This window comes from Oncorhynchus gorbuscha, linkage group LG23, assembly GCF_021184085.1.
Source record: "Oncorhynchus gorbuscha isolate QuinsamMale2020 ecotype Even-year linkage group LG23, OgorEven_v1.0, whole genome shotgun sequence".
Lineage (NCBI taxonomy): Eukaryota > Metazoa > Chordata > Actinopteri > Salmoniformes > Salmonidae > Oncorhynchus > Oncorhynchus gorbuscha.
Window position 1 is genome coordinate 46,312,935 of NC_060195.1, and position 27,055 is coordinate 46,339,989.

Below are 27,055 nucleotides of genomic sequence, written 5' to 3' on the forward strand. Positions count from 1 at the left end.
GTGTAAATGTGTATGACCACACCATGCTTCCATAGAACTCTATAATAGAAGCTTTCAGATACTAAACTGAGCTAAACATAATTCTGAAGTCATTACACCATGGCCCTGACTCAGGGAGCTACTTATTGACTGTAAAATCCAATATAACAAGGCTAATCATTACAGTCCAGCAGTCTAGGCTAGCTGTGGCTTTCTTTGATTCCAACAGCCTCCATACAGAAAGATAAACCCTTCAGACAAGCTAGCTCCAGCGAAAACAAAATAGCCACCTTCATTAGCATTAGCGCTAAATGTGAATAAGTTATCCCAGTACTATTTTAAGATATTTTGTCCGGCTACCACGTGGACAGGCAATGTAATCCTCAGGTAATTGACTGAGTGGGCACAGGGAGGAACCCAAGAGGAGGCCTGTGTTATTTCCAAACAATGGTAGGCTTTTCAGTGAAATTAGCACATCACCTCACAAACAGCCTCCCACAACAGGTCTGTCTGGTTAGGCCTGAACCAGTGCTATTCAGGCAAGAGGATCCAATGACGACTCGTCTCTCCACATCTACATACATACACACACAGAGACACACAAAGCACACACAGAGTAACCTTTGTACCGTAAATTGACAGGTCCTGGCAAAGCCCCACCGTCTCCTCCCACGCATACTAAAAGAGTCCAAACTCTTGGGCCCGGTTTCCCAATGGTTCTAACGATGAATTTAGTCTTAAGATGCTTTTGGGAAACCGGGCTCAGGTCCCTCACACTTTCCGTCTCTGTCCTGCCAACAGCCCACACTCCATTTCCCAGTCCTCTCCCTGCCATCCCTTCCTCCTCCACTCCTTCTCTCAATCTCTCCATCACGTCACGAAGACAGTAAAGCCTCTGACCCGCTGGCTTGCTGACTTCCCTGTTCAAATCCCTCTGACCATGTTGTTTATCAAAAGTTACATTTAGAAGTCAGTTTTGGTTTCAATAATCTTTGTTTCGCAAATCCTTTCAGTATTTTTCTCAATATTATCTGTAAAATTTCCCTGGAAAAGCTGGAGTCCTTAATGGTGAAACAGCCACATCTGTTTGCGATATTACAACAACAAAGTTACTGCAAACAATGAACAAACATCTTTTGTCCCCTATGATATCATTGCACGTGCCATAGATGGGCACAATATGTACTGAATTTTTTTTACCATGCTCCTCAGCTCGGCAACAAAAACAATAACAACAATGGTGGTGGGGCAGCCAAGGACACTGTTTCTCCCTACTGCATTGGTGGTGGTACATATTGATAATACTACTGTCATTGACTACTGCTTATTTCCAATGTAATGACAGGTACCTGATTGATCTCATCCATTCCATTGCTGGCAAACTCAAACACTAGCTCATTGGGCTGCACTGCTGTTGCCATGGTGATGAAGAAGAGGGTAGGACACAGATGGGTAGGGTGTTTTCCTACCCCTCCAGGGACTGTCCAGAAAATCCACCAGACTGAACCCAAGGTTCAAATATCAATGTCACTGCTGAAGAGTCACTGTGGGTCACAACAAAATGGCTTCCCTTCTTGAGATTCTCCAGTGGCCCCTTCACACTTGTTTGAGAGAAGAGCCGCGCTGAGCCTGGATGGAGGCAGCCTCTTCCTGGGGCCTGCTGTGTCTGGAGCATCTACACCTGCCTGAGAGAAGGGAACATGTCAGTAACCACAGTTATTCAATCAAATCAAAATCAAATCTTATTAGTCACATGCGCAGAATACAACAGATGTAGACCTTTAGTGAAATGCTTACTTACGAGCCCCTAACCAACAAAATACTAAATACGAGTAAGAATAAGAAATAACAGTAACAAGTAATTAAAGAGCAGCAGTAAAATAACAATAACGAAACTACAGTATATACAGCGTTTCTTTGGGACCATCGGGCAATGTCCTGACAATTGATACACAGAAATGTTCTGTTTGACATTAAGGCAATGTTCTCTTAACCCTAATGCCAAAACATGCTAAATTGTTCTCAGAAGGTTTTCGCTAACTCAGATAGAATGGTCCCATAACTAATGGAAAACTGTACACTCAAACATTAGGGAAACATTACAAAAACATTCTCTTTCCATAGAATTCTTAGTTGGGTTGACATGCACTCTCACAATATTCCAAAGTAGAATCAAGACCAGCACGGAGCACATGGAAAAATGCAACCACACTTTCCAATACATCCATTGCCCAGCTTCACATTCAGTTTCTATTGTAGTCACTTGAAAAAGTGTGTGATTATAGCTGTCACCTCAGTGAGAAGCTACAGTGCATTCGGAAAGTATTCAGACCCCATGACCTTTTCCACATTTTGTTACGTTACATCCTTATTCTTAAATTGATTAAATAAAAATGTTTCCTCATCAATCTACACACAACACCCAATAATAACAAAGCAAGAACAGGTCTTTCAAAATGTTTACTAATTTATACAAATGTAAAACATAAATAAATATTTACAAAAGTATTCAGATCCTGTGCTATGAGACGCAAAAAAATATTACTCAGATTCAATTGATTGAACATGATTTGGAAAGGCACACACCTGTCTATATAAGGTCCCACAGTTGACAGTTCATGTCAGAGCAAAAACCAGGCCATGAGGTCGAGAGAAGATTATGTTGAGGCACAGATCTGGGAACGGTACCAAAAAATGCCTGCAGCATTGAAGATCCCCAAGAACACAGTGGCCTCCATCATTCTTAAATAGAAAAACCACCAAAACCCTTTGTAGAGCTGGCCGCCCAGCCAAACTAAGCAATCGAGGGTTCCTCTGTGGAGATAAAATAAACTTCCAAAAGGAAAACCATCTCTGCAGCACTCTACCAATCAGGACATTATGGTAGAGTGGCCAGACGGAAGCCCCACCTCAGTAAAAGGCACATGACAACACGCTTGGAGTTTGCCAAAAGGCACCTAAAGGACTCTCAGACCATGAGAAACAAGATTCTCTGGTCTGATGAAATCAAGATTAAACTCTGGCCTGAATGCCAATCTGGAGGAAACCTGACACCATCCCTACTGTGAAGCGGGTTTTCAGCGGCAGGGACTGGGAGACTAGTCCGGATTGAGGGAAAGATGAACAGAGCAAAGTACAGAGAGATGCTTGAGGAAAACCTGATCCAGAGTGCTCAGGACGTCTGGGGTGAAGGTTCACCTTCCAACAGGACAACGACCCTAAGCACACAGCCAAGACAACACAGGAGTGGCTTCAGGACAAGTCTCTGAATGTCCTTGAGTGGCCCAGCCAGAGCCCAGACTTGAACCCGATCGAACATATCTGGAGAGATCTAAAAAATAGCTGTACAGCGACACTCCCCATCCAACCTGACAGAGCTAGAGAGGATCTGCAGAGAAGAATGGGAGAAACTCCCCAAATACAGATGTGCCAAGCTTGTAGCGTCATACCCAAGAAGACTCGAGGCAGTAATCACTGCTAACATTGAAAGTCAATATATATAAAATAAAATAAAATAAAAATAAAGTTCTTAACAGGGCTCTTTTTTTTACCCTCACAGGGTAAAAGTTCTGAGTAAAGTGTCTGAATACTTATGTAAATGTGAAATTTCAGTTGTTTTTTTAAACATTTGAAAAAAGAGAGACAAAACATGTTTTTGCTTTGTCATTACAGGGTATTGTGTGTAGATTGATGAGGGGGAAAAAAAATTTGAATCAATTTAAAATTTTAGATCACTTTTAGACATGACTACACGGATCACGAAGATGCTTTTTGGGGTTTTAGGCTGGGTTTCAGTAAAGGCACTTGATTGATTGAAGACATTTGTTTGATTGCTTTTTGCATAAACTCAGAAGAGTTTCGTCTGGTTTGTGTTGCCCCACTTTCAGAAGCACATGGTTCCCTTTACTCCATCAAAGCCCAGTAGCGGTAAGTAGACTAGTCCCCCTTTGACGTCACATCTGTAGGACCTTGGGAGGGGGGATGTGAGCTCACCCCTGGTCATGAGAGCCAGTGTAAATGATGGGGGGAAACATGGGTGGGGTGGAAGAACAGGAAACAAGTTCTGGAAAAAGAACACAGTTCTTTTGATGGTCTTTGCCCAAGCCCCCTTCGTGAGGGAGGAAGAGATGGGTGGATGGAGGGATAGGGGGATTGTAGTGAGAGTGTAGTCCGCATCCCACATGCTGGTCGAAAGGGGTGTGGATGGGACGGGAAGGGGCCGGGGGTCTGGTTAAAGATTAAATCGGGAGGTGGAGGGTGGAGGAGATGAAAGCTGGCAACAGTAGAGAGGGGAGAGAGAAAGATAAAGATAGAGATGGCAGCAGTACTTAGAACCCCCCCCCCTCCCCGATACCACCACACGCCTAGCCGCCCCTACCTACCCCCTTTCCTTCACCACTGCTGCAGGGTGGGGCCTGTTTGCTTTGAAATGCCTGTGTGACTGACGAAGCGCATTCCTAGTTCAATTGTGTCTCTGGGGGGGTGGTGAAAGGGGAGAGGGTGAGAGAGTGATGACGGGGGGTTCAAACTGTGGGAGTAAAGTGGTGGTGGGGGCGGGTCAAACATATGTGTGATTAAAAGTCTCTTGTTTCTTTCCCCTGCCTGCTTCTGGTAAATTCATAACGTGAAGCTCAGAGGAGGGAGAGGGGGACTGGAGAGGAGGAGTGGAAAGGAAGAGTAGGAAGAGTACTGAAGGCTAGCCTTTCATTTCACACAGCCTCTCCCTCCCTCTTTCTCGCTCTCTCTTTCACTCTGCCCATGGATAGTTTCCATGCCCACCTCTGCCACCCACTGCTGGCCATTATAAGCTGGAGCCCTATGACTGCCAGTGCCCTTGGCATCTGCTGGGAGGGAGATTTGCCCCTCCCAGTGGAATGGACCTCCTGGTGGGGTTAAATGGGAGGTGGAGCAGATGGAGCCTTCAGTTCCAGGCCCCACATTAAACTACCTCCGTGGGCAGACAGACAACTAAGTGACTCCTCGCACTCAGTAGTCACACAGGCTAGAGGCCACACATGGAGCAGACAGCACACATAAGCCTGGACTAAGCAGAATCCCCTCTCTCTGCTTCTCTGGGAAGAAAGTAAACATCTAGAGGTCAGGTTCATATGGGAGCCCATTCCTGGCTGCATATATTTATTTCAGTCTATGGGCATGCCTAGATTCCCATAGACATCATACAGTATATGACTTCATTGGTACTGCCCAACTCCAATGTTCCCTTCTAGACTTAAAGGGACAGTTCACTTCAAAGTCAAGTTCAATCAGTTAAAATATGTGAGTGTTTTGTGAATATAGGCCCTGAAAAGTTTAGATTTTTGAATGAACTGTGCCTTTTAGAGAGGACAGAATATGATATGACCCCTACATTCCTGTCTCATTTCTCTCTTCAATTTCTCTTTACTCCTCATGCCATCCACCATAACTGTCAGTAGTATGGTTGTTCCATGGCACTTTCAATTCTATTACATTTGTTGCCAGAGTTTACAGATAGGCTTGTGACTGAATGAATAATTCACACGGCTCCCAGAAAAGGCCTGTTATCAAATCAATAGAAATATCACTATAGGACAGCCTGGCTTTTTATCAGAGGGTTTAATGCAAGGTAGGGGTGTGTGTGTGTGTGTGTGTGTGTGTGTGTGTGTGTGTGTGTGTGTGTGTGTGTGTGTGTGTGTGTGTGTGTGTGTGTGTGTGTGTGTGTGTGTGTGTGTGTGTGTGTGTGTGTGTGTGTGTGTGTGTGTGTGTGTGTGTGTGTGTGTGTGTGTGTGTGTGTGTGTGTGTGTGTGTGTGTGTGTGTGTGTGTGTTCTATATCCCTCCTGCTATCACATCATTGATCTGGGTGACCCAGTTGGCAGAGTGCTGAGGGTAGACAGACTACTACAGACAGCCAGCCATTAGAGAGACCTGTACAGTGTCCCAGAGCACACGACAGATGACATGGCTGAGATCACTTTACAGTACGTCAGTCAGAGGAGACGACAGAGGGAAAAAGCAAATCAGCGTGCACTGCGCCCAGCCCACCACAGGAGTCACTAGTGCGCGATGAGACAAGGATATCCCTGCAGGCCAAACCCTTCCTAACCCGGACGAAGCTGGGCCAATTGTGTGTCGCCCCATGGACCTCCCAGTCGCGGCCGGCTGCGACAGAGCCTGGGCTTAGACCACTGCGCCACTCGGGAGGCCCACTAAAATGTAATCTAAATTGTAATCTACATAATCCCCTAAGTAATATTATATATATATATATTATCATGAGAGGGCCATAAACAATAACTAGTAATGCTGCATACTCCAACAAAGGTTAACATACTTTTCTGGTAAATATTGTTATAAATTGCTGAGGTGCATTCACTTTTGAGGACACAAGCTCAAGTACACAGTACAAATATGATATAAATCTGAAAATCTGATGATGTATGATGTATTTCCTATTCAACAAAACTGCATGAATAAGGCTTGAAATGACATATGCTTTCTAAATGTAGGATACTCAAATTATAAAATGACTAACTATAATATTTCACCTTCCTTGTACGTGTAAAATACACATTTGTATGATTAGTGTTAGAGAAAATATGCATATTTTCTAAAGATCTCTCTATCAAAATGACTGCCTCCATCGCCGTGAACATCACACAGAGCTCTAGATTGGCTTCTTGACCTCGTTAGGAACTTGTCTTTCATCTCATATTAATATTTTCTGTCTACGACAAACAAAGTATTTTTTGTTCAAAATATATGAATGCTTTTATATTACTTTGTTAAAGTTGACAAAAATCAATCTCTGAATGTGCTAGAGTGACCATTTCGCAGGCATGTATGTGCTTTGTCTGTGGCTGTGATGGTGGGCTCAGCCTGGAGTTGATGGACAGTCAGAAGAGCGAATGAAATGGTACATCCCAGCATCAAGTGGTGCCAGATTTCCCATCCTACTTCAAACAGGCGGAAGAGTGTCCGTTACGGTGTCCACAGATCGATTCATAAGCGAAAATGTCAGTCGGAACCAGTACCAGAACCACGCAGGTCCACTAGACAGGGGACTTTATATCTAAAAGTGTTATTCAATTTCCCAAGCCTCCACAGAGCAAATGAAGCAGAGTGTGACTTTAGCCTGCATGGGGCCACTCTTGGCCAGCCTCAGGCTACATGAGTACTGGGACATACTCTTTTCAGGTCACTTCAATATAAAGTGATTTTCATAGCAGGTTAGGAAAGCATTTTCGCTAACCCTTACCCTTTTCCTAACCTTAATTTAGCAGTTTAGGAGACTGAGGTTAACGCTCGTAACCTGCTGCGTAAGTTCTCCTAACCTGTTACGAAAAAGTTACTTTAGTATCGAAGTGGCTTTCCTCTTGAGTACTACTGGAGTTAGTAGAAGGAATTACCACTCCACTGTGGCACATGTCATGTGACTGATGGTTGATGTGCTCCACGCTCTCCCTTCCTCAAACAAACGTTTGTTGTAGCGCGTTCTCGTGTCAGTTCTACCTGCTGTGTATTGAGGAGTAGAAAATAACAAACAGCAGAAGACTACTCCACCTCTCCTGGCACAAAGTGACTGGCAGTCGCAATAACAACCAATTAGAGGCCTGGGGTCTGTACGGAAGGGAGCGACGTCACAGAGCGTTGTATTGTGTAGAACAGACATGACTGTCTGTCCGGTGGAATAGAGAATAGTGTTAGCTCTATTTGTTAGCCCTACCTTTCTATCTGCAATGTTCCGAACGCTTCACGGAATTGAATACACCCCTGGCTTCATGAACAAACGTACAGCTTCCAGCAGGCCATTATTTCCCCGTCTTCGCTCTCCTCGGCTGAGCTCATTGTTAACGATGAAAGGAGGTAATTTAGCCAATTAAATAACTAGGCAATGTGTCAGCCTACATGTGGCGACCACGTAAACATTGTGAGATATGAGAAAACGTACCAAGAACCATATATTCTTATCAAGTTATCTTACCCAGTTCCTTTCTCTAATATTTTTTTTTTACGTTCAAAGAGGTGACGTTATAGGGTGGTTGGAGCATGCTCCGGTGGTTCTGGTATGACTATGTGATTGGCGGTTGTAATATGGGTGGTAATGCTTGCTCAAACATTCACTCGCCCTGTGTCAAGAGATTGAGTTCAGAGTCTCAGAATAGCTCTTGATCTGATGAGCGCTTTCGGGGAAAAAGGGGAGAAATGAGAGAGAGAGGACACGTGTGGCGTTCTTTCCTGCTTGGCGATAATAGCGAGGAAACGGACTTAAGACTGGCATTTCAGGCAGTACACGCTTGATTTTCCAAATGCGATTTTAGACTGAGATGATAGACCATGGGCATAAAGTCCTCTCTTCACTATCCAAACACTGCAAAGGTTAGGAAAACTGACGCACTGCAGTCAATTAGTAGAGCTCATCACAAAGAGAATATATGCCTCCACTCGAGTGGTTAAGTCTGAGAGAGACTGACAGAAAAGCTTAGCCTCCAATGTACACAACCGTTCAGGGGCTTTTCTTAATTTTTACTATTTTCTACATCGTGTAATAATAGTGAAGACATTAAAATTATGAAATAACACATGTGGAATCATTTAGTAACCAAAAAAGTGTTAAACAAATCAAAATATATTTTATACTTGAGATTCTTCAAATAGCCACCCTTTGCCTTGATGTCAACTTTGCACACTCTTGGCATTCTCTCAACCAGCTTCACCTGGAATGCTTTTCCAACAGTCTTGAAGGAGTTCCCACATATGCACTTGTTGGCTGCTTTTCCTTCACTCTGTGGTCTGACTCATCCCAAACCATTTTAATTTGGTTGAGGTCAGGGGATTGTGGAGGCCAGGTAATCTGATGCAGCACTCCATCACTCTCTTTCTTGGTAAAATAGTCCTTACACAGCATGGAGGTGTGTTGGGTCATTGTCCTGTTGAAAAACAAATTATAGTCCCACTAAACCCAAACCAGATGGGATGGTGTATCGCTGTGATAGACATGCTGGTTAAGTGTGCCTTAAATTCTAAACAAATCACAGACAGTGTCACCAGCAAAGTACCCCCCACACCATAACACCTCCTCCTCCATGCTTTACGGTGGGAAATACACATGTGGAGACCATCCGTTCACCCACACAGTATCTCACATAGACACGGTGGTTTTAACCAAAAATCTCCAATTTGGACTCCAGACTAAAGGACTAATTTCCACCCGTCTAATGTACATTGCTTGTGTTTCTTGGCCCAAGCAAGTCTCTCCTTATTATTGGTGTTATTAGTACTGTAGTGGTTTCTTTGCAGCAATTCAACCATGAATGCCTGATTCACAGTCTCGTCTGAACAGCTGATGTTGAGATGTGTCTGTTACTTGAACTCTGTGAAGCAATTATTTGGGCTGCAATTTCTGAGACTGGTAACTCTAATGAACTTATCCTCTGCAGCAGAGGTAACTCTGGGTCTTCCTTTCCTGTGGCGGTCCTCATGAGAGCCAGTTTCACCATAGCACTTGATGGTTTTTGTGACTGTACTTGAAGAAACTTTCCAAGTTCTTGAAATGTTCCGTATTGACTGACCTTCAAGTCTTAAAGTAATGCTGGACTGTTGTTTCTCTTTGCTTATTTGAGCTGTTCTTGCCATAATATGGACCAAATAGGCCTATCTTGTGTATACCCCCCTACCTTGTCACAACACAACTGATTGACTCAAAGGCATTAAGGAAAGAAATTCCATAAATGAACTTTTAAGAAGGCACACCTTTTAATTGAAATGCATTCCAGGTGACTACCTCATGAAGCTGGTGTAGAGAATGCCAAGAGTGTGCAAAGCTGTCATTAAGGCAAAGGGTGGCTGCTTTGAAGAATCTGAAATATAAAATATATTTTTATTTATTTAACACTTTTTGGTTACTACATGATTCCATGTGTGTTATTTCATAGCTTTGATGCCTTCACTATTATTCTACAATGTAGAAAATAGTAAAAATAAAGAAAAACCCTTGAATTAGTAGGTGTTCTAAAACTTTTGAACAGTTGAGTATATCTAGAGAAGTGCAAGAAAATTAGCTTTGAAACAGCTAAATGTTCTCTGCACCCCATGAAAAAAATTGTAGAATTGCAGGAAATAAACTTTACATTTTTTCTCTGCCAACAGGAGGGGTGTGAATGGGGGGGGGGGTCCCGAATGCTGGAAGGGGGGTCTGAATTAAAAAGTTTGTGAACCCCTGCTCTAGTTCCCATAAACTTCTAGCTATTAGCCTGGCAAAAGTGAGGCTACATTGAAGGTAACCCAATTCAGCTGTATTTACCGAGACCTGACCTAAGAGAGCAAAGCAAAATACCAATGTACATGTTGGCAGAAAAACTGAGGACAACATCAATTTTTTGTGGTCATCAAGTGTAGTCAGCAGAGAAGTGCTGTTTTGCAGAAATGCTTCTGGGTTCCTGTTGAGGAAATGACTCAGTGGTATTAGGCTGGTGTCAAGTCAGTCCTGGAGCCCTGCTATAGTAGAATCCTCTCTGGCTAATAGTTTTCCTGTACTGATTGGCCTCGTGCACATCAATAGGGGGAAAAAAACCACATGATTTTAGCAGACTAGACATTTATCTTATTCAACAACAACAGCACACCCCTACTGAGTGAGAGAATGAAGTAGCCACTGCCCTGACATGGTCACAGACAATTCAACTTTAAAAGAGTCTTTAAGACATGCAAGTTGGCAAAGATACAGTTTTTCAGAGGCATCATCTCACACGGAAGAAAGAACAGACAACCTTTCAAGGCAAACTAGCCGGTTGATTGGGAATTATCCAAAGGTCATAGTCCTATGAGGTGACTGTTTGCTAATTCGACAGAGTGAAGGGACAGCAATTAAGAGGCTGCTACCTCCATGCCAGGCAAAGAACAGAGCATACACAGACACAGAAGGTACTTTCACCGCCACCGCAACCTACACCAGTGTGTGTGTGTATAAAAACTGGTAGAAGTATTCTCAGCTCTGCTCAGCACATGTACATGTCCATGCATGGGCTATGGAATGGGCTATGGCACAATGCTCACAGTCACGGCATGTTTAAACTGACAAAACTTTATTGGGTAATAGGGGGTTGCAAGTTGCCATGCCGGGGCGAGATATATGGCCAGAAAGGAAGGCAGTGGACATAGGAATCCTATAATAACAGCCAGTAAGAGAGAGTGGGGCCAGTAAAACAACAAAACATGCTGCTGTTATGTCTGCACTCTGATATATCTGAGTTTGTGGTGTTGCATTAAGAGTAACATTAACACACAGTTCAACAGTGCTGTTATTGTTCTGTTATGCCTGACGTCTGTGATATGGGATTGATTACTCTATTCTGTATGAGTTGATATTAAACAACATCAAGTTGATAATGGAGTTGTCATTCTAAACACAACAGCTGCCTCCAAAACAACAGTGATGTCTGTCTGTTGTAGAAATGCACGGCATCGGCTGGTCGTGCCACAGCCAAATGAAGACAGCGATAAAAACAAGGTCGAAGGCAGCAGCACCCACACCCTCACACAGACAGGTGCCGCTAGTGCTAACTTACTATGGCAAACCCGAAAGAGCTATAGCATTCTTTGGTGCGTGACAACAGGCTGGAGATAATAGTGCTAACTCGCACAGGCTAGCATTCTGTGGGGTGTGAAAACACAGACTGGTGCTGTTAGTGCTAACCCGCAGCTCATAGAGTCACATGAGTGCCTGTTAATCCATGATCATTTGCATGGTAATTTACTACTTTTTAAAGCAGAAATATCAGCTATGTGTGTAGTCTCAGCCATGATTAATTTATTGATCACAGTGAGATGACCAACATTCACATGACTTCTGCATTGAGTCTTCATATGGATGTTAAATCATCCTAATCTTTAAATAATCAATTGTAGCTTACTTGTAGCCTACACAAGTATCCTGATGCTTTGGAAATATATTGACACACACCCCTCATATCATGGCAGAGCATACCATGCATGAGGAAACAGAGAGAAGAGGGAGTGTAGTGAAAATAGAGGCGGCAAATATAATTGAGAGAATTGAAACAGCAGCCACAAACTGACCTGTAAAGCTTGCACTGACAGGAAATGCATCACTGGGTTTCAGCGACTTCCTGTCTGTTAGACCACATTCAGTAGAAAACGTCTCTCTCGGTGCAAGAGTGGAAAGTTCTTTCGCACAACTCCCCCTCCTACCTTCTAACCAACTGATTCGGCCTTTGATGTGTTTCTACCCCTTCTCTGTGCCTTCCAAAGTCCAAAACTCATGTGTATAGAAAATTCCTGTATTGCGATTGCAGATCTGATTCAATAAATGTATCTCCTCAGAAAGACCAACCTTGAACAAGGACTTATTCCTCGACCTCCATCGCACCGTTTTACATGTCAGCGAGTAATACTAAGTTTACTGTTCATAATGGCCGTGTTAGTGAATGGAAATGGAATCAGTGGGCCTCTTCTTGTTAACCTTGATATGCTACACATGCCCTTTCAAAACTCACACTCACATCTAACAATCCCACATATAGACACACACACACACATAGAAACCCCCATGTGTTCCTGAGCAAGGTGTTGCCTTCCACTGCAGCACACCATACCGCACCACCAAGCTGGCCCCTTTCGTCACTGGTTTCACGCCAATTCTAACCATGTTCCTGTAACACTGTCATGCCAGTAGTTCTAAAAATCAACTCTATAGTTCCTCTCCACGACAGTTAATACCCACTGGGCACAGACTTCAGTTCAATGTCTAGTTTTAATTTACATTTGGATGAGTTGTCAACTGATCTGGACTCAAATGTGAAATCAACCAAAAAATGTCACCCTGTCATTGGATTTATGTTAGAAGTTTGGTAAAGGAAATATGAAATACCCTTACAGCTTGCGAGATCAGGATGGTTCATATGAGGCCCCTCAAAGTATTTTATGAGTTGTTAGCCCAGCTGTTCTGGCAACAAATTTCCATTCGAAGCTTACCAAATATAAACATTCAAGGGTAACCCTTTAGAACAACTTCTTCTTAAAGTGCAATAGAGGATAAAGTCAGAGGCAGCCACAAAAAACGCAGAGAACATGAAACATGAAACAGCCCTATGCACATTTCCTCTCTCCTCATACATGCAACAGGGTTTAGATAGTCCCTTATTTAACCTGAACTGATATTTCAGGATACCTAAAAGATTAGCAGAATATGACACAAAGGCCTAAAACTTTAACCAAATATCCACAGAGGTAGGACCAGATCAGCATGTCCCTTGACTTTTTCCACATTTTGTTACCTTACAGCCTTATTCGAAAATTGATTGAATTCATTTTTTCCTCATCAATCTACACACAATACCCTGTAATGACAATGCAAAAACATGTTTTTAGAATTTAAAAGAGCAGTAATACCTTATTTACATAAGTATTCAGACCTTTTGCTATGAGACAAAAAAATTGAGCTCAGGTGCATCCTGTTTCCATTGATCATTCTTGAGATGTTTCTACAAATTGATTGCAGTCCACCTGTGGTAAATTCAATTGATTGGACATGATTTGGAAAGGCACACACCTGTCTATATAAGCTCCCACAGTTGACAGTGCATGTCAGAGCAAAAACCAAGACATGAGGTCGAAGGAATTGTCCGTAGAGCTACGAGACAAGATTGTGTCGAGGCACAGATCTGAGGAAGGGTACCAAAACATTTCTGCAGCATCGAAAGTCCCCAAGAACATAGTGGCCTCATTCTTAAATGGAAGAAGTTTGGAACCACCAAGACTCTTCCCTGAGCTGGCCACTCAGATGGTCACTCTGACAGAGTTCCAGAGTTCCTCTGTGGAGATGAGAGAACCTTCCAAAAAGACAACCATCTCTGCAGCACTCCACTGCAGGCCTTTATGGTAGAGTGGCCAGACGGAAGCCACTCCTCAGTAAAAGGCACATGACAACACGCTTGGAGTTTTCCAAAAGGCACCTAAAGGACTCTCGGACCATGAGAAACAAGATTCTCTGGTCTGATGAAATCAAGATTGAATTCTTTGGCCTGAATGCCAAGCTTCATGTATGGAGGAAACCTGGCACCATCCCTACTGTGAAGCATGGTGGTGACAGCATCATGCTGTGGGGATGGTTTTCAGAGGCAGGAACTGGAAGACTAGTCAGGATCGAGGGAAAGATGAACAGAGCAAAGTACAGAGAGATCCTTGATGAAAACCTGCTCCAGATCACTGAGGACGTCAGACTGGGGGCGAAGGTTCACCTTCTGACAGGACAACGACCCTAAGCACACAGCAGGAGTGTCTCTGAATGTCCTTGAGTGGCCCAGCCAGAGCCCGGACTTGAACCCGATCAAATATCTCTGGATAGACCTGAAAATAGCTGTGCAGCAATGCTCCCCATCCAACCTGAGCTTGAGAGGATCTGCAGAGAATAATGGGAGAAACTCCCCCAATACAGGTGTGCCAAGCTTTTAGCGTCAAATTTAAGAAGCCTCAAGGCTTTAATCGCTGCCAAAGGTGATTCAACAAAGAACTGAGTAAAGGGTCTGAATACTTATGTAAATGTGATATTTTTCTTTTTTAAACATTTGCAAAAAAATCTAATAACCAATATTTGCTTCGTCATTATGGGGTATTGTGTGTACATTCATGAGAGAGAAATAAAATATTTAGTCAATTTTAGAATAAGACTATAATGAAACAAATGTGGAAAAACTGAGTACTTTCTGAATGCACTGTATATTCCGTAATATATTCTATTTTACCAGCAGCAAATGGGCCCACTGTCTAAACCATGGATTCTAAATTTAAAAAACTACCACCCCACCACCAGCAATCTATTTATATTATGGAGCAACAGGCCACACGCCATAGATAGGAAGAGCCATTAGAGTTGTGAAAGCAGGACAGGAAATTGCAGCAAGGGACACTAAAAACATATGTCCCCTTATCTCTTAAGTAAAGCTCGTAGCTACTTGATCGCTACTAGAAGCTACTCATTCAAATGTCCATTTGGCCATTTTACCTGTTCACAAAATATCAAGAATGATTAGCATCTGGAAACTGCGAAGGTGCCTATTGGTCATATGTGACCAAACAAATGGTATATGAGTATATAAAATGATGTGCTGAAGAGCAGCAATACACATCTCATATGGGAGATGCTTGTTTGCTCATCATCATTGCCCCCATCTCCAACCTGCTTCATGTGCACTGAGGTGAAATAATTAGCTTGGGGCCAATTCGCAGGATCCAATAGCAAACTGACATGATTGCAAAATGTAAGTGTAGACGGATGACTCACTTGCTGAAGAATCTCCACATTTGTCCTTGGTCCAATAATTACTTCCCTACTTCTCAAGGCACGTCAACAGAAAGTTTGAGGTTTATGTATGATTTTGATAGAATATCTAATGGTTTTGAAATCTGTGATATGATCTTGGGTGGGTGTTAGTCGTTTATGTCTCTCTCTCTCTTGGGGCTTTTAGGACCTTATGTGTTTGAGTGACAAAATGGGTTGAAATGGAAAAATACAGACACAAGACAGAGACAACTAAAGTATGTCTCTCTTTCAGCCTCAGTTCAGCTGCCTCTTACGCATTGACAATTATACTCTCTTGGAAATATTTGAAATGCTTTGTTTTGAAGACTCTCCCGTTGTTTTGGCTGCCGAGTGGGAAGAATTTGGTACGTGACCAAACTGGAATAGCAAAAACACTTTCAACTCCATCCAGTATCCCAACCTATCCCCACCTATCTCCTAAGCAACAGCTGCCTAAACGCTAACATCCCACTGGGCACACCACATCATTTCAATGTGACAATTTTATTCATATTTGGTTAAGATGTTGATCAATTCACCCACTCCAAAAGAAAGCCAGCAGTTTGTTGAATTCCTAATGTATGCTTTCAACCATTTAAAAGCACAACAAAGTTCAAATAGGAATACAATGTCAGATATTTTGTATTCATACAACACATTCCAATGAGATTTCAACCTTCATTCACCCACTCCAAAAGAAAGCCAGAAGTTTGTAGAATTCCTAATGTATGCTTTCAACAAGATTATTTTTCTAAAAGCACAACCTAACAATGTTGGATTTTTGGTTTAGTAGTCATTCAAAAGTGGTATCACAGCGCTTTCAACCGTTTAAAAGCGCAACAAAGTTAAAATGGGAATACAATGTCAGATATTTTTGTATTTATAAAACAACTTAATGTGTTATCACTGTGCTTCCTCTAATAGTGCAACCAAGTGACCTGGATTGCAGATCAGATTACTATAAAAGTACATAGTGCAATGACGTCGAAAGTTTGACATTATTTCAAAGGTACAAATTCTACATATTTTATGCAAGGTTTGTCTATGTTGAAAATTGGTTACAATGATGACACAATCCTGTGACTGAAATTTCACCCTCAAAACAACAGTTGATGATTTATTTCAAATCCAATGTATTTTCCACGTAGATTCCACATCACACTACATTGACAAGTTACGCTGAAATAACATTGATTCTACCAGTTTGTGCCCAAATGAACTGGAAACTACTGCTAAAACATGGCCCTCTAAAGCTAATTCCAAGTCCAATGGCCCTCACATGGACTTTTTTAAACTATGCTCCATGGTATGGTTATGAAATAGCACTGTCCCCGCCATCTCGCTCTTTCTCTCTCACACACACACACACACACACACACACACAATCCTGATCTGTTTACGTGTGCTAATACCAACATGTCACAGCACAGGTCGGCAAGAGGAGAGAAAAACCATGCCTTAAACATACCAGCAGCACAACACCCATGCTTCACAACACAGCCACTCATGCAGCAGCAACCTTGAACTAAAAAAAAAGTTGACAGCGAGATTCCTGCTTTTTAGCCTCATCAGATGACCACTGCACCTTGAAACTTGCTCTGCATTCTCCAACTGGTAATACATGCAAGTTGGCAAGGCTCACCCTAAGAATCATGGTTCCATAGAGAGGGGCTATCAAACGGGGAGGAAAATGCAGTCAAGATACTTTTGTTTCTCCAGTAGTTGCTTGAGGCAGAGATTACAGCATACCGAGCCTTTATTGAAATTGTGCCCTCAAATCTTGGAGTACTATCAGAACACTGAGGCTTTGGCTCCTTCTGGGAGCGGGGACATGGCTGCTAAGAGCGGTACATACCAAAACAGGTCTGGACACAAGCGGGCTGGTGCGTCCACCCATCGTCAGGTATGCTGCAAATCAGCAACACACACACAGTCAGCACACCTACAGAAAGAGGAGCTTAACTCTGCTTCATTGGCCTCAATCTTATCGCAGGCTTGGCCAAAGTTTGGGGTCAAATGCTATAAAATAAAGCTACCACAGCTGTGTTTCTTATAGCTTGGTGAGTGTGTGGTTGTCTTTTGGTTATTTTTCATTCAACCTTCCCACAACATTCTGGGAATGATGCAGGATACCCAGCTAGCACATAACGTTCTGAGAACCATATGTATTTTCTGCGGGAATTTCAGTACTTCAGCATAACATTTTCTGCAGGTTTCCTCATGGTTCTATTTAAAGTCATGTTCTCAGAACATCAATCAATCAGTCAAATGTATTTCTAAAGTCCTTTTTCCATCAGCCGATGTCACAAAGTGCTGTAAAGAAATCCAGCCTAAAACCCCAAACAGCAAGCAATGCAGACGTAGAAGCAAGAAAAAGTTCCATAAAAACCACAAGAAAACAGTAGTGTTCGAAGAACATTAAAATAATGTTATTTCAAAAAATATATTTTGTTCTCTGCGTCAACAAAACTCTCTCTATCCGCCATCTTGTTAAGTGTGTTCAGGTGTTTTGGCCGCACCCGCTAATTGGCTACACCTAAACTTAATGAGTACTTATTTCCTTTGAAATGGGGTCTGTTTAAATGGAATATAAACAACAACTTTGTATGCATTAAAAAAAACATGGAATGCTAGCTCTATCCTGGTGGTGCAGTGGACTAATTCCATGGCTAGAGAGCATATGATTATAGTTTCAAATCTCACTGATGCTGTACCACAATAAAAAAATACGTGTGTTTGCATGATTAATGCCTAAGCAAATGAATTTCCATGTGTCCTGGCTGTGCTTGGTTTTCAAGACAGTTAACCTAAAAACTTTCAGGGACTATAGTAAAATGTTCGCAGAACCTCCCTGCAACCAAAAACGTACGTTCCCAAAACAGGCAACATTTTAATTTCCGTTTAAAAAACGTTCTGTTTTACCGTTCCGGAAACGTATGGCTTCGTTCTCAGAATCAATTGCAGACCAAAAACAGACGTTCCCACAACTTCCAAGAAACCAAATGTGCTAGATGGGACTTGTCTGTGGGCGAAGGAGTTTTTTGCATGCATCCAGAGGCATTGAAACTGAGGACATGGGGAAACTGAAGTGAGCACATGTTCTGTGTCCCCTCAATTTGATGCATTTGTAGATTTCTTCAGGTTTTTTTTAAACAATCAATTCAAAGACATTGAATTTGGTAATCAGTGCCGATTCAAACAAATCACTTGCATGACGCCTCTGCCTGCATCTATAGTACTGCATTGAGTAGAATCGTACATTAGGTTCTGAAATTGTGGCATATCTCCTTTGGGTAAATCACTTCAGTTAAAAATCCCACAGATTAGGAGCGAAATTACTTAATTTGCACCTTTAGCAGAAATGTAAAGACTAAGAGTGAGATGTCTGTAAACAGCTAAACAACCACAAAATCAGCTCTTACACCTCTTATACCCTCTAAAACCCTGACAGCCAGGACCACTCACACCCTAGACAACTGGGAGAACACTATCTCTTCTTCAAATGAGTTTATCACACTTCAGACAATGAAATACCAGCATAACAGTCTTCACATGAGAACTGGGTCATCACTAAGAAGAAAGTAAGACAAATTATCAGTGGAAAGCAGCAGATGGCTCATATGAAGACTGAGGGGGAGCACACCTACAGGTCTGGAAAACATGTAACCAGCCCAGGTGAGATATCCAGGCCGATAGTGGTCAAGTTCCTGAGTTTTAAGGACAAGATGGTTGTTCTGGAGAGAGCAAAGAACTTAAGAGGGACTAACATCTTCCTCAACAGGAACTTCTCTGCAGCTGTGCGCCAGAGGCAGAAAGAACTTATCCCAGCCAGGAAAGCTGCCACAGAGCATGAGAACATTGCTTACATCCGCTACGACATGCTCATTGTCCACCTTCCCTCCTAAAAGCCTGGGAGGAATGAGAGCGCCAAGCCTCAGGGTCAGTAGCTTCAGCCCCACATCACACGCACACACATATCTCTAATAAGCTACCAAGGAAAGGGCTAAGAATAGCCCATATTACTATTTGTAGCTTTAGAAATAAGGTTAATGAAATTAATATCTTGCTGACATCGGATAAGATTCATATACTGGCCATCTCTGAAATGTACTTAGATAATTCCTTTGATGATACAGCAGTAGCAATACACGGATATAACATCTACAGAAAAGACAGGAATGCCTATGGGGGAGGTGTTGCTGTATATGTTCAGAGCCATATTACCATAAACTTTGAGAGGATCTCATGTCAAATGTTGTTGAAGTTTTGTGGTTGCAAGTTCACCTGCCTCATCTAAAGCCTCTTCTTTTGGGGTGCTTCTATATGCCACCGAGTGCTAACAGTCAGTATTTGGATAATATGTGTTGCAATGCTTGATAATGTGTGTGATGTTAACAGAGAGGTCTATTTTCTGGGTGACCTGAACATTGACTGGTTAGCAACTATCTATCCTCTCAAGAGGAAGATTATAACTGTGACTAATGCCTGTAATATGACAGAGGTTATCACTCAACAAACTAGAGTGCATATCAATAGTGTTGGATCTGTGACATTCACATATATTGATCATAACTTCACTAATGCTGCCGAGCTTTGCTCCAAAGCAATATCAGTTTCCATTGGCTGTAGTGACCATAACATTGTGGCAATAACAAGAAAAGACAAAGATTCTTGTTGAAGATGTAAAAATGTTTGTTGGTCTGATGTGTATGAGGAAGTGAATCCAGATGCAGTACTGGAAGTATTTGTAAAATGATTCATGCCAATTTTTGACAAGCATGCACCTGTTAAGAAACTAACTGTGAGAACTGTTGGAGCCACTCGGATTGATGATGAATTGAAAAAATTGTATGGTTCAAATAAATTATGCAAAAGAGGAGGCAAACAAGTCAGGCTGCTCACTGATAGGGTGACATACTGTAAATTGAGAAATTATGTGAATACACTTAACAAAAAAGGACAAATTATATTACCAAACAAGAATAAATTACATAAAACACAATGGAAAAAGAGTACCTGAAATGTACATCTTGAGCAGAAAACTCTATTCATCGTTCATTGAAGTTGGTGGGTCATTTTCAACCAGAAAATGTGATATTTCCAATAATTTCAATGACTATTTCACTAGTAAAGTGGAAAAACTCAGAAGTTAAATAACATTTAACAGTACCATCATATGGTTCAAATAAATAAATAAAATGTCTAATAATGAAAGAGAAGGATTACAGTTTTGAATTTGGTCAAGATAGTGTTGGAGAGGTGGAAAAACTATTGTTAACCATAAATATTGATAAGCCACCAGGTATAGACAATCTTGATGGTAAAATATTGAGAATGGTAGCAGACTGTTTTGCCACCCCTATATCCCTTGTCTTTAACCAAAGCATAAAGGAGTGTGTGTGTCCACAGGTGTTTAAGGAATCTATAGTAATTCCACTGCCTAAAAATAGTAAAGCACCCTTTGCTGACTCTAACAGCCGCCCAATCAGTTTGCTGACTGTTCTTGGTAAACTGATAGAGAATAATACAATGTAATTTTTCCGAGAACAAGTTACCTATTGACTTTCACCATGTAACTAGAAAAGGGAAGTCAACTTGTACTGACTCAGATGACTGATGATTGGTTAAAAGAAATGGATAATAAGATGATAGTTGGAGCTGTGTTGTTAGATTTCAAATTCCGTCTGTAACACAACAAATGTGTAATAAGTATATGGGTATGAGTACCTTGTGAAAGCACTGTACATCTAAAACTAAAAGCATTGTATTTGGTTCAAAACCAATTTTAAGACATAAACCTCAACTAGTGTTGTGCATAAAGAGTGTGACCATTGAGCAAGTTGAGGAAGTTAAAGTCTGAGGTATAGCACTGGATGGGCAATTATCATGGCAAAGTTTTTGTGGATATGAGGAGGTTATAAAAAGATGTTCTGTGTTTTTTACACAGAAATCAACAGTACTAGTTGTTCAGGCGCTGGTCTTGTCCCATCTTGATTACTGTCCAGTAACATGGTTAAGTGCTGCAAAGAAGACCTAGCAAAGAAGCAGCTGGCTCAAAACAGAGAAACACACCTTTCCCTTAACGGCACATACACAGCTAACATAAACAGCATGCACGCAAGTCTTTCCTTTTTGAGGGTTGACGAGAGATTAACTGCTTCTCACAGTTTTTATGAAAAAACAACAACATTACTGTGATGAAAATGACGTGTCGGAAGTGAGGTGTGCCTAATTATATGACACGTGTGTTTGTTTTTCTCTGTTTTCAAGACTTGCCACATAAAACAAACAAAATATCTCCCAAATGAACTGTTACTGAGGTTTATATAATGTAAAATGGGGGATTTGTTCATTAGTTTTTTGTTGTTGTTGTTTTTTAAAGTGGAACATAAATTGCATCTTTCAAGTCATGAATGTGTCCCAAAGTTGATGGGTTTATTGATCCCCTCGCCACTGGAAGTCTGGAAATCACCCTCTGAGCTTCATAAGCAACACATGACAATGGAGGGCCCTCCAAGTGAGTTGGTAGGGGCGAGGGACAAGCTTGGCACCAATTGTGTTCAGAATCATAGAATATAATTACTCAAATCTACATCCATCAAATTGCTGTAGCTCTTCATGTTCTAGTGATTACGTTTTGTCATGTGGTTTCCCTGCAGGGTATTGTATGGTGTGAGGCTGGGTGCAGGTAGGAGAGAGGGAGCCAAGCCGGTACAGGTCAATATTTGTGGAGCAGCACCGACCGGCCAGGCTTTATAAAGCAGGCCATTTGTTTATGATAGCAGAGGGGAAGGTGCATCATTGATGCAGGAGGTGAGGACAATAAACCACATGGCCATAGAGACAAACATGCATTGTTCTATAAGAGGGGCAGAATGGCGATGTGTTGTTGTTCAACCAAAGGAGGTGAAATGAATGTAGTCGGCCTACTTTACCGCTGAGTGATCAGTGTGTATGATTCTAGGTGGGAAACCTATATGACACTGTGCGCACACAACATTGCCAAAAAGGTGTTTGAGTATCATGTCATTTTAAAGTACCATCCCGTAATTTCTAAGAAACATGATAGCCTTGACACTGAGGCTACTTTGAATGAAGGGAATAGACAAAAATATCTTGGGGGGCCTGTGACTTCTCCTGATGAGAATCACAATAATACATTTAAAAAATGCATAGGTAAACAAGGAGTGTTGCTTAGGAACAAAGAGACAGAGAAAGAGTGAGTGAGTGAGTGAGTGAGTGAGTGAGTGAGTGAGTGAGTGAGTGAGTGAGTGAGTGAGTGAGTGAGTGAGTGAGTGAGTGAGTGAGTGAGTGAGTGAGTGAGTGAGTGAGTGAGTGAGTGAGTGAGTGAGTGAGTGAGTGAGTGAGTGAGTGAGTGAGTGAGTGAGTGAGAGAGAGAGAGAGAGAGAGAGAGAGAGAGAGAGAGAGAGAGAGAGAGAGAGAATATACATGTATATTCAAACACACACTCCCAGAGCCGTGAAAGAGTATTTCAATCACACAGCCCTCAAAGAGCTACTCTCCGTGAGTAACTCATTTACTTACTGGCATGCATTTCTAAACGTAATCTTTCTGCGAGGAGGATAATGATGTAAATGTTGCCATCCTTCACAATGATGGAAGCTCAAACACTCAATTTAACACGTTGAAGGGAAAAGATATAGAATTACTGTTTTGAGTCAATGGAACAGAACTAATGAGCAGCACTTGAGAGAGTAGGTAGTGATTAAGGTAAACATGAGTTAGAGGGGACAAAGACTCTTTAAATTTCCACTCGAATTGAAGTTGATTGGCAATTTGCCAATGGAAAGCATCATATTGGAATAATGCTCAAAAACTTGACTGATTTAACTTCCCCAGAGCATCTAAGTGTAACACAACCCAATTTGAAATACAAACAATTAGGAAATCTTGAATAACCTCAATTAAAGAATGTGAAATGTCAGAATAATAGTAGAGATAATTATTTATTTCAGCTATTATTTCTTTCATCACATTCCCAGTGGGTCAGAAGTATACATACACTCAATTAGTATTTGGGAGCATTGCCTTTAAATTGTTTAACTTGGGTCAAACGTTTCGGGTAGCCTTCCACAAGCTTCCCACAATAAGTTGGATGAATTTTGGCCCATTACTCCTGACAGAGCTGGTGTAACTGAGTCAGGATTGTAGGCCTCTTTGCTCTCACATGCTTTTTCAGTTCTACCCACAACAATCTTCTACAGGATTAAGGTCAGGGCTTTGTGATGGCCACTCCAAAATATTGACTTTGTTGTCCTTAAGCCATTTTGCCACAACTTTGGAAGTATGCTTGGAGTCATTGTCCATTTGGAAGACCCATTTGCGACCAAGCTTTAACATCCTGACTGATGTCTTGAGATGTTGCTTCAATATATCCACATAATTGTCCTTTCTCATGATGCCATCTATTCTGTGAAGTGCACCAGTCCCTCCTGCAGCAAAGCACCACCACAACATGATCAAATCAAATCAAATTTTATTTGTCACATACACATGGTTAGCAGATGTTAATGCGAGTGTAGTGAAATGCTTGTGCTTCTAGTTCCCACAATGCAGAGATGCATGATGCTTCCAACCCCGTGACTCACGGTTGGGATGGTGTTCTTCATTATGGCCAAACATTTCAGATCAGAGACATTTCTCCAGAAAGTATGATCTTTGTCCCCATGTGCAGTTGCAAACTGTAGTCTGGCTTTTTTATGGCTGGTTTGGATCAGTGGCTTCTTCCTTGCTGAGCGGCCTTTCAGGTTATCTCGATATAGGACTCGTTTTACTGTGGATATAGATACTTTTGTACCTGTTTCCTCCAGCATCTTCACAAGGTCCTTTGCTGTTGTTCTGGGGTTGATTTGCACTTTTCGCACCAAAGTACGTTCATCTCTAGGAAACAGAACGCATTTCCTTCCTGAGCGGTATGATGGCTGCGTGGTCCCATGGTGTTTATACTTGCATATTATTGTTTGTAGAGATGAACGTGGTACCTTCAGGCGTTTGGAAATTGCTCACAAGGATGAACCAGACTTGTGGAGGTCTACAATTTTTTTCTGAGGTCTTGGCTGATTTATTTTATTTCCCCATGATGTCAAGCAAAGAGGCAATGAGTTTGAAGGTAGGCCTTGAAATACATCCACAAGTACACCTCCAATTATAATAATAATAATATATGCCATTTAGCAGACGCTTTTATCCAAAGCGACTTACAGTCATGTGTGCATACATATGTCAATTAGCCCATCAGAAGCTTCTAAAGCCATGACATAATTTTCTGGAATTTTCCAAGCTGTTTAAAGGCACAGTTACCTTAGTGTATGTAAACTTCTGACCCACTGGAATTGTGATACAGTGAATTATAAGTGAAATAATCTGTCTGTAAACAATTGTTGGAAATATGACTTGTGTCATGCACAAAGTAGATGTCCTAACCGACTTGCCAAAACTATAGTTTGTTAACAAGAAATTTGTGGAGTGATTGAAAAACAAGTTTAAATGACTCCAACCTAAGTGTATGTAAACTTCCGACTTCAACTGTATGTACTATCCTGTCCTGGATACATACAAGCCATGTATTGGTAAGGAGACAGGCATTATGGGTACTGTAGTACATCATGCCCTAAGCCACAGACAGCATTCCCTGTCATCCTCACTCTCATCTCAGCTCAGTCTGTATTGATCCAAGCTGATCTCCGCTACATTACTGTATTAGAGAGGCTGCTTTGGGAGAGCTTAATGGCTGGCAACTTACACTCATCCACTGGCAGCCATTCTCAACCAGGCTCTGTGGTGCCATTTTGTGACTGCATTAACATTGAACTTCGATATGGCCAGGGCAGCGTGGATCATTTTAGGAGACATTCTAGCTCAGAAATAAGAGCTGGCTTCTTATGGCATCAGATTATTTTTAGACATGTTTTCTGTGGCAATTTTGGGTACAGTAAGAGTTCCTCCTTTAATTAAGTGAATTGTGAGTACATAATTATCAACATATTTTACATTCTACAGAACTATCTCCATCCTTGGCTGCAACCTTTTAGAATCCAAGCCATTAGTAGCTTCAAAACGGCACAATACAGACCAATCCGCATGCAGAATATTTATAATTTCATGATGGCACCATGGTTGTTGTCTAACACATGTGAAGCCACTTTCTCACAACATCAGTCCAAGCAGCCATCCTGTATCTGGTTTTGCCCTTCATACCTCACACTGTTCTCATGTCCTCCCCACTGGCCTTGGCTCTATTCACAACTGTGACATTATTATTCTCAGCTTCTGAAGTTCTGAGCTTGTCTTCTAAAGCATTGAGCAAGGCATTTTGATTAATGTTCTGATCTTGTCTCTGTAATTGTGGGCTATTGCATATGTCTGAGTCAGAAGCCTAGCAGACAAGATCCGTCTCTGTACCGGAGTCATGGAAGGTATGGACAGTTTTAATGACGAGCAAGGCTTTGACATTTGAACAGAGGTTCTGAGATAGTCTTTGTAACTGTGGGCACATGCATGTGTCTGGGTGAGGACTCAGAGCACAGCAGACACAGGAGTAGTCTGTGTTCCTGGAGTCATGAAAGGCATAAAAGGCAGGGCACAGTTTTCCACACCACTGACTGCAGAGGCCCACTTCACTCCCGTCCAACCACAGACAACAGTGCAACTGGGCCGTCTGGGAGCCAAGGATCCGAAAACCGTAAAGAAAAATCCTTATCTCCCAGCGTCAGAATGGCTGATTGTATTACATGGCGCTGCATTGCAGGCCCAGATGCTATTGAAGACGGCAGTGTAACATTAAGCCAGCTGTGAGCGATACTCTATAAGGAGAAGAAGTAGTTAGAGTTGGTTTCAAATTACTGGTTGGTGGTCATTTGAATCCAGGTGTCCTCTCAGCAACTATTTTACTGCTGAGAGTTTTCCTGCGCTGCAGGAAGTCCAGATGAGCTTCATGATTTACATAAATTCGCTGAAAATCTGCGCTAACACAATGCTATATTGACAGTGTGTTATACTTTTCGTGAGGCCTACTTTTGTCCTGTTGCTGCAGGATTCTTTTTACCACGACAACATTGGTCAAATTAGGATCCGACATCTGTAGTATTAGGCTTGATGTGTCCCACAGTCAAAGCACTGTAATGTCTTTTTAAGGCATGTTACCTCATTAAGGGTGGGTCTGGACCAATGCAGCTGGAAAGAAAAACATGATGCCGTAGATGCATGTACAGAGGCCACATAATTATACTGTGCTCTTCTGAGATGTCAGTTGAAGTTGGTGGAAACGTTGCTACTCCACCTACCATCTCTTCACTAAACAAGAAAAGTTGCAAGTAGCACTGTTTCATCTGAATGAAGAAGCCATCATTGCTGAAATTAATACATTTCGGAAAAAATATATTTCTCTTGCCGCCCACATACATGTGATATTTCCATGATAGACACAGACATTTAACAAGAGGCGCTACTGAACCATTGATGGTTTTTATGGGAAATTACAATAACTTTTATCTTTAAAGACGTGCAACATACTCCTGCAGTGCTGACTTACTTGACAAGCCTGAGCATATGTGTTGTCCTTACTAAGAAAGGATCCTAATTTTCAAGATGATGGATTCTGTTGAATTTCCATTGTATTTCAGTAAATAGCCTTGCTATGGCACCAATAACCCAAGGCACCCTGTTGACACTGCCAACCCTATTCCCAGAGCTGTAAAGATTCCACCTCCTCAGCTAACAGGCCTGATGTTGCATTAACCGAGAACGTTATTAATAGGAAG

General features: G+C 41.8%; 1 protein-coding gene across 1 annotated transcript in view; it reads right to left on the reverse strand.

The window, feature by feature from the left end:
• LOC124010771 (ETS-related transcription factor Elf-1-like) overlaps positions 1–27,055 on the reverse strand; it is a 61,510-nt gene that overhangs the window by 28,253 nt on the left and 6,202 nt on the right. The window contains 1 exon segment of the mRNA XM_046323425.1: positions 1,329–1,664. Within this exon segment, the coding sequence (XP_046179381.1) occupies positions 1,329–1,400 (72 nt within the window). The 5' untranslated portion in view covers positions 1,401–1,664.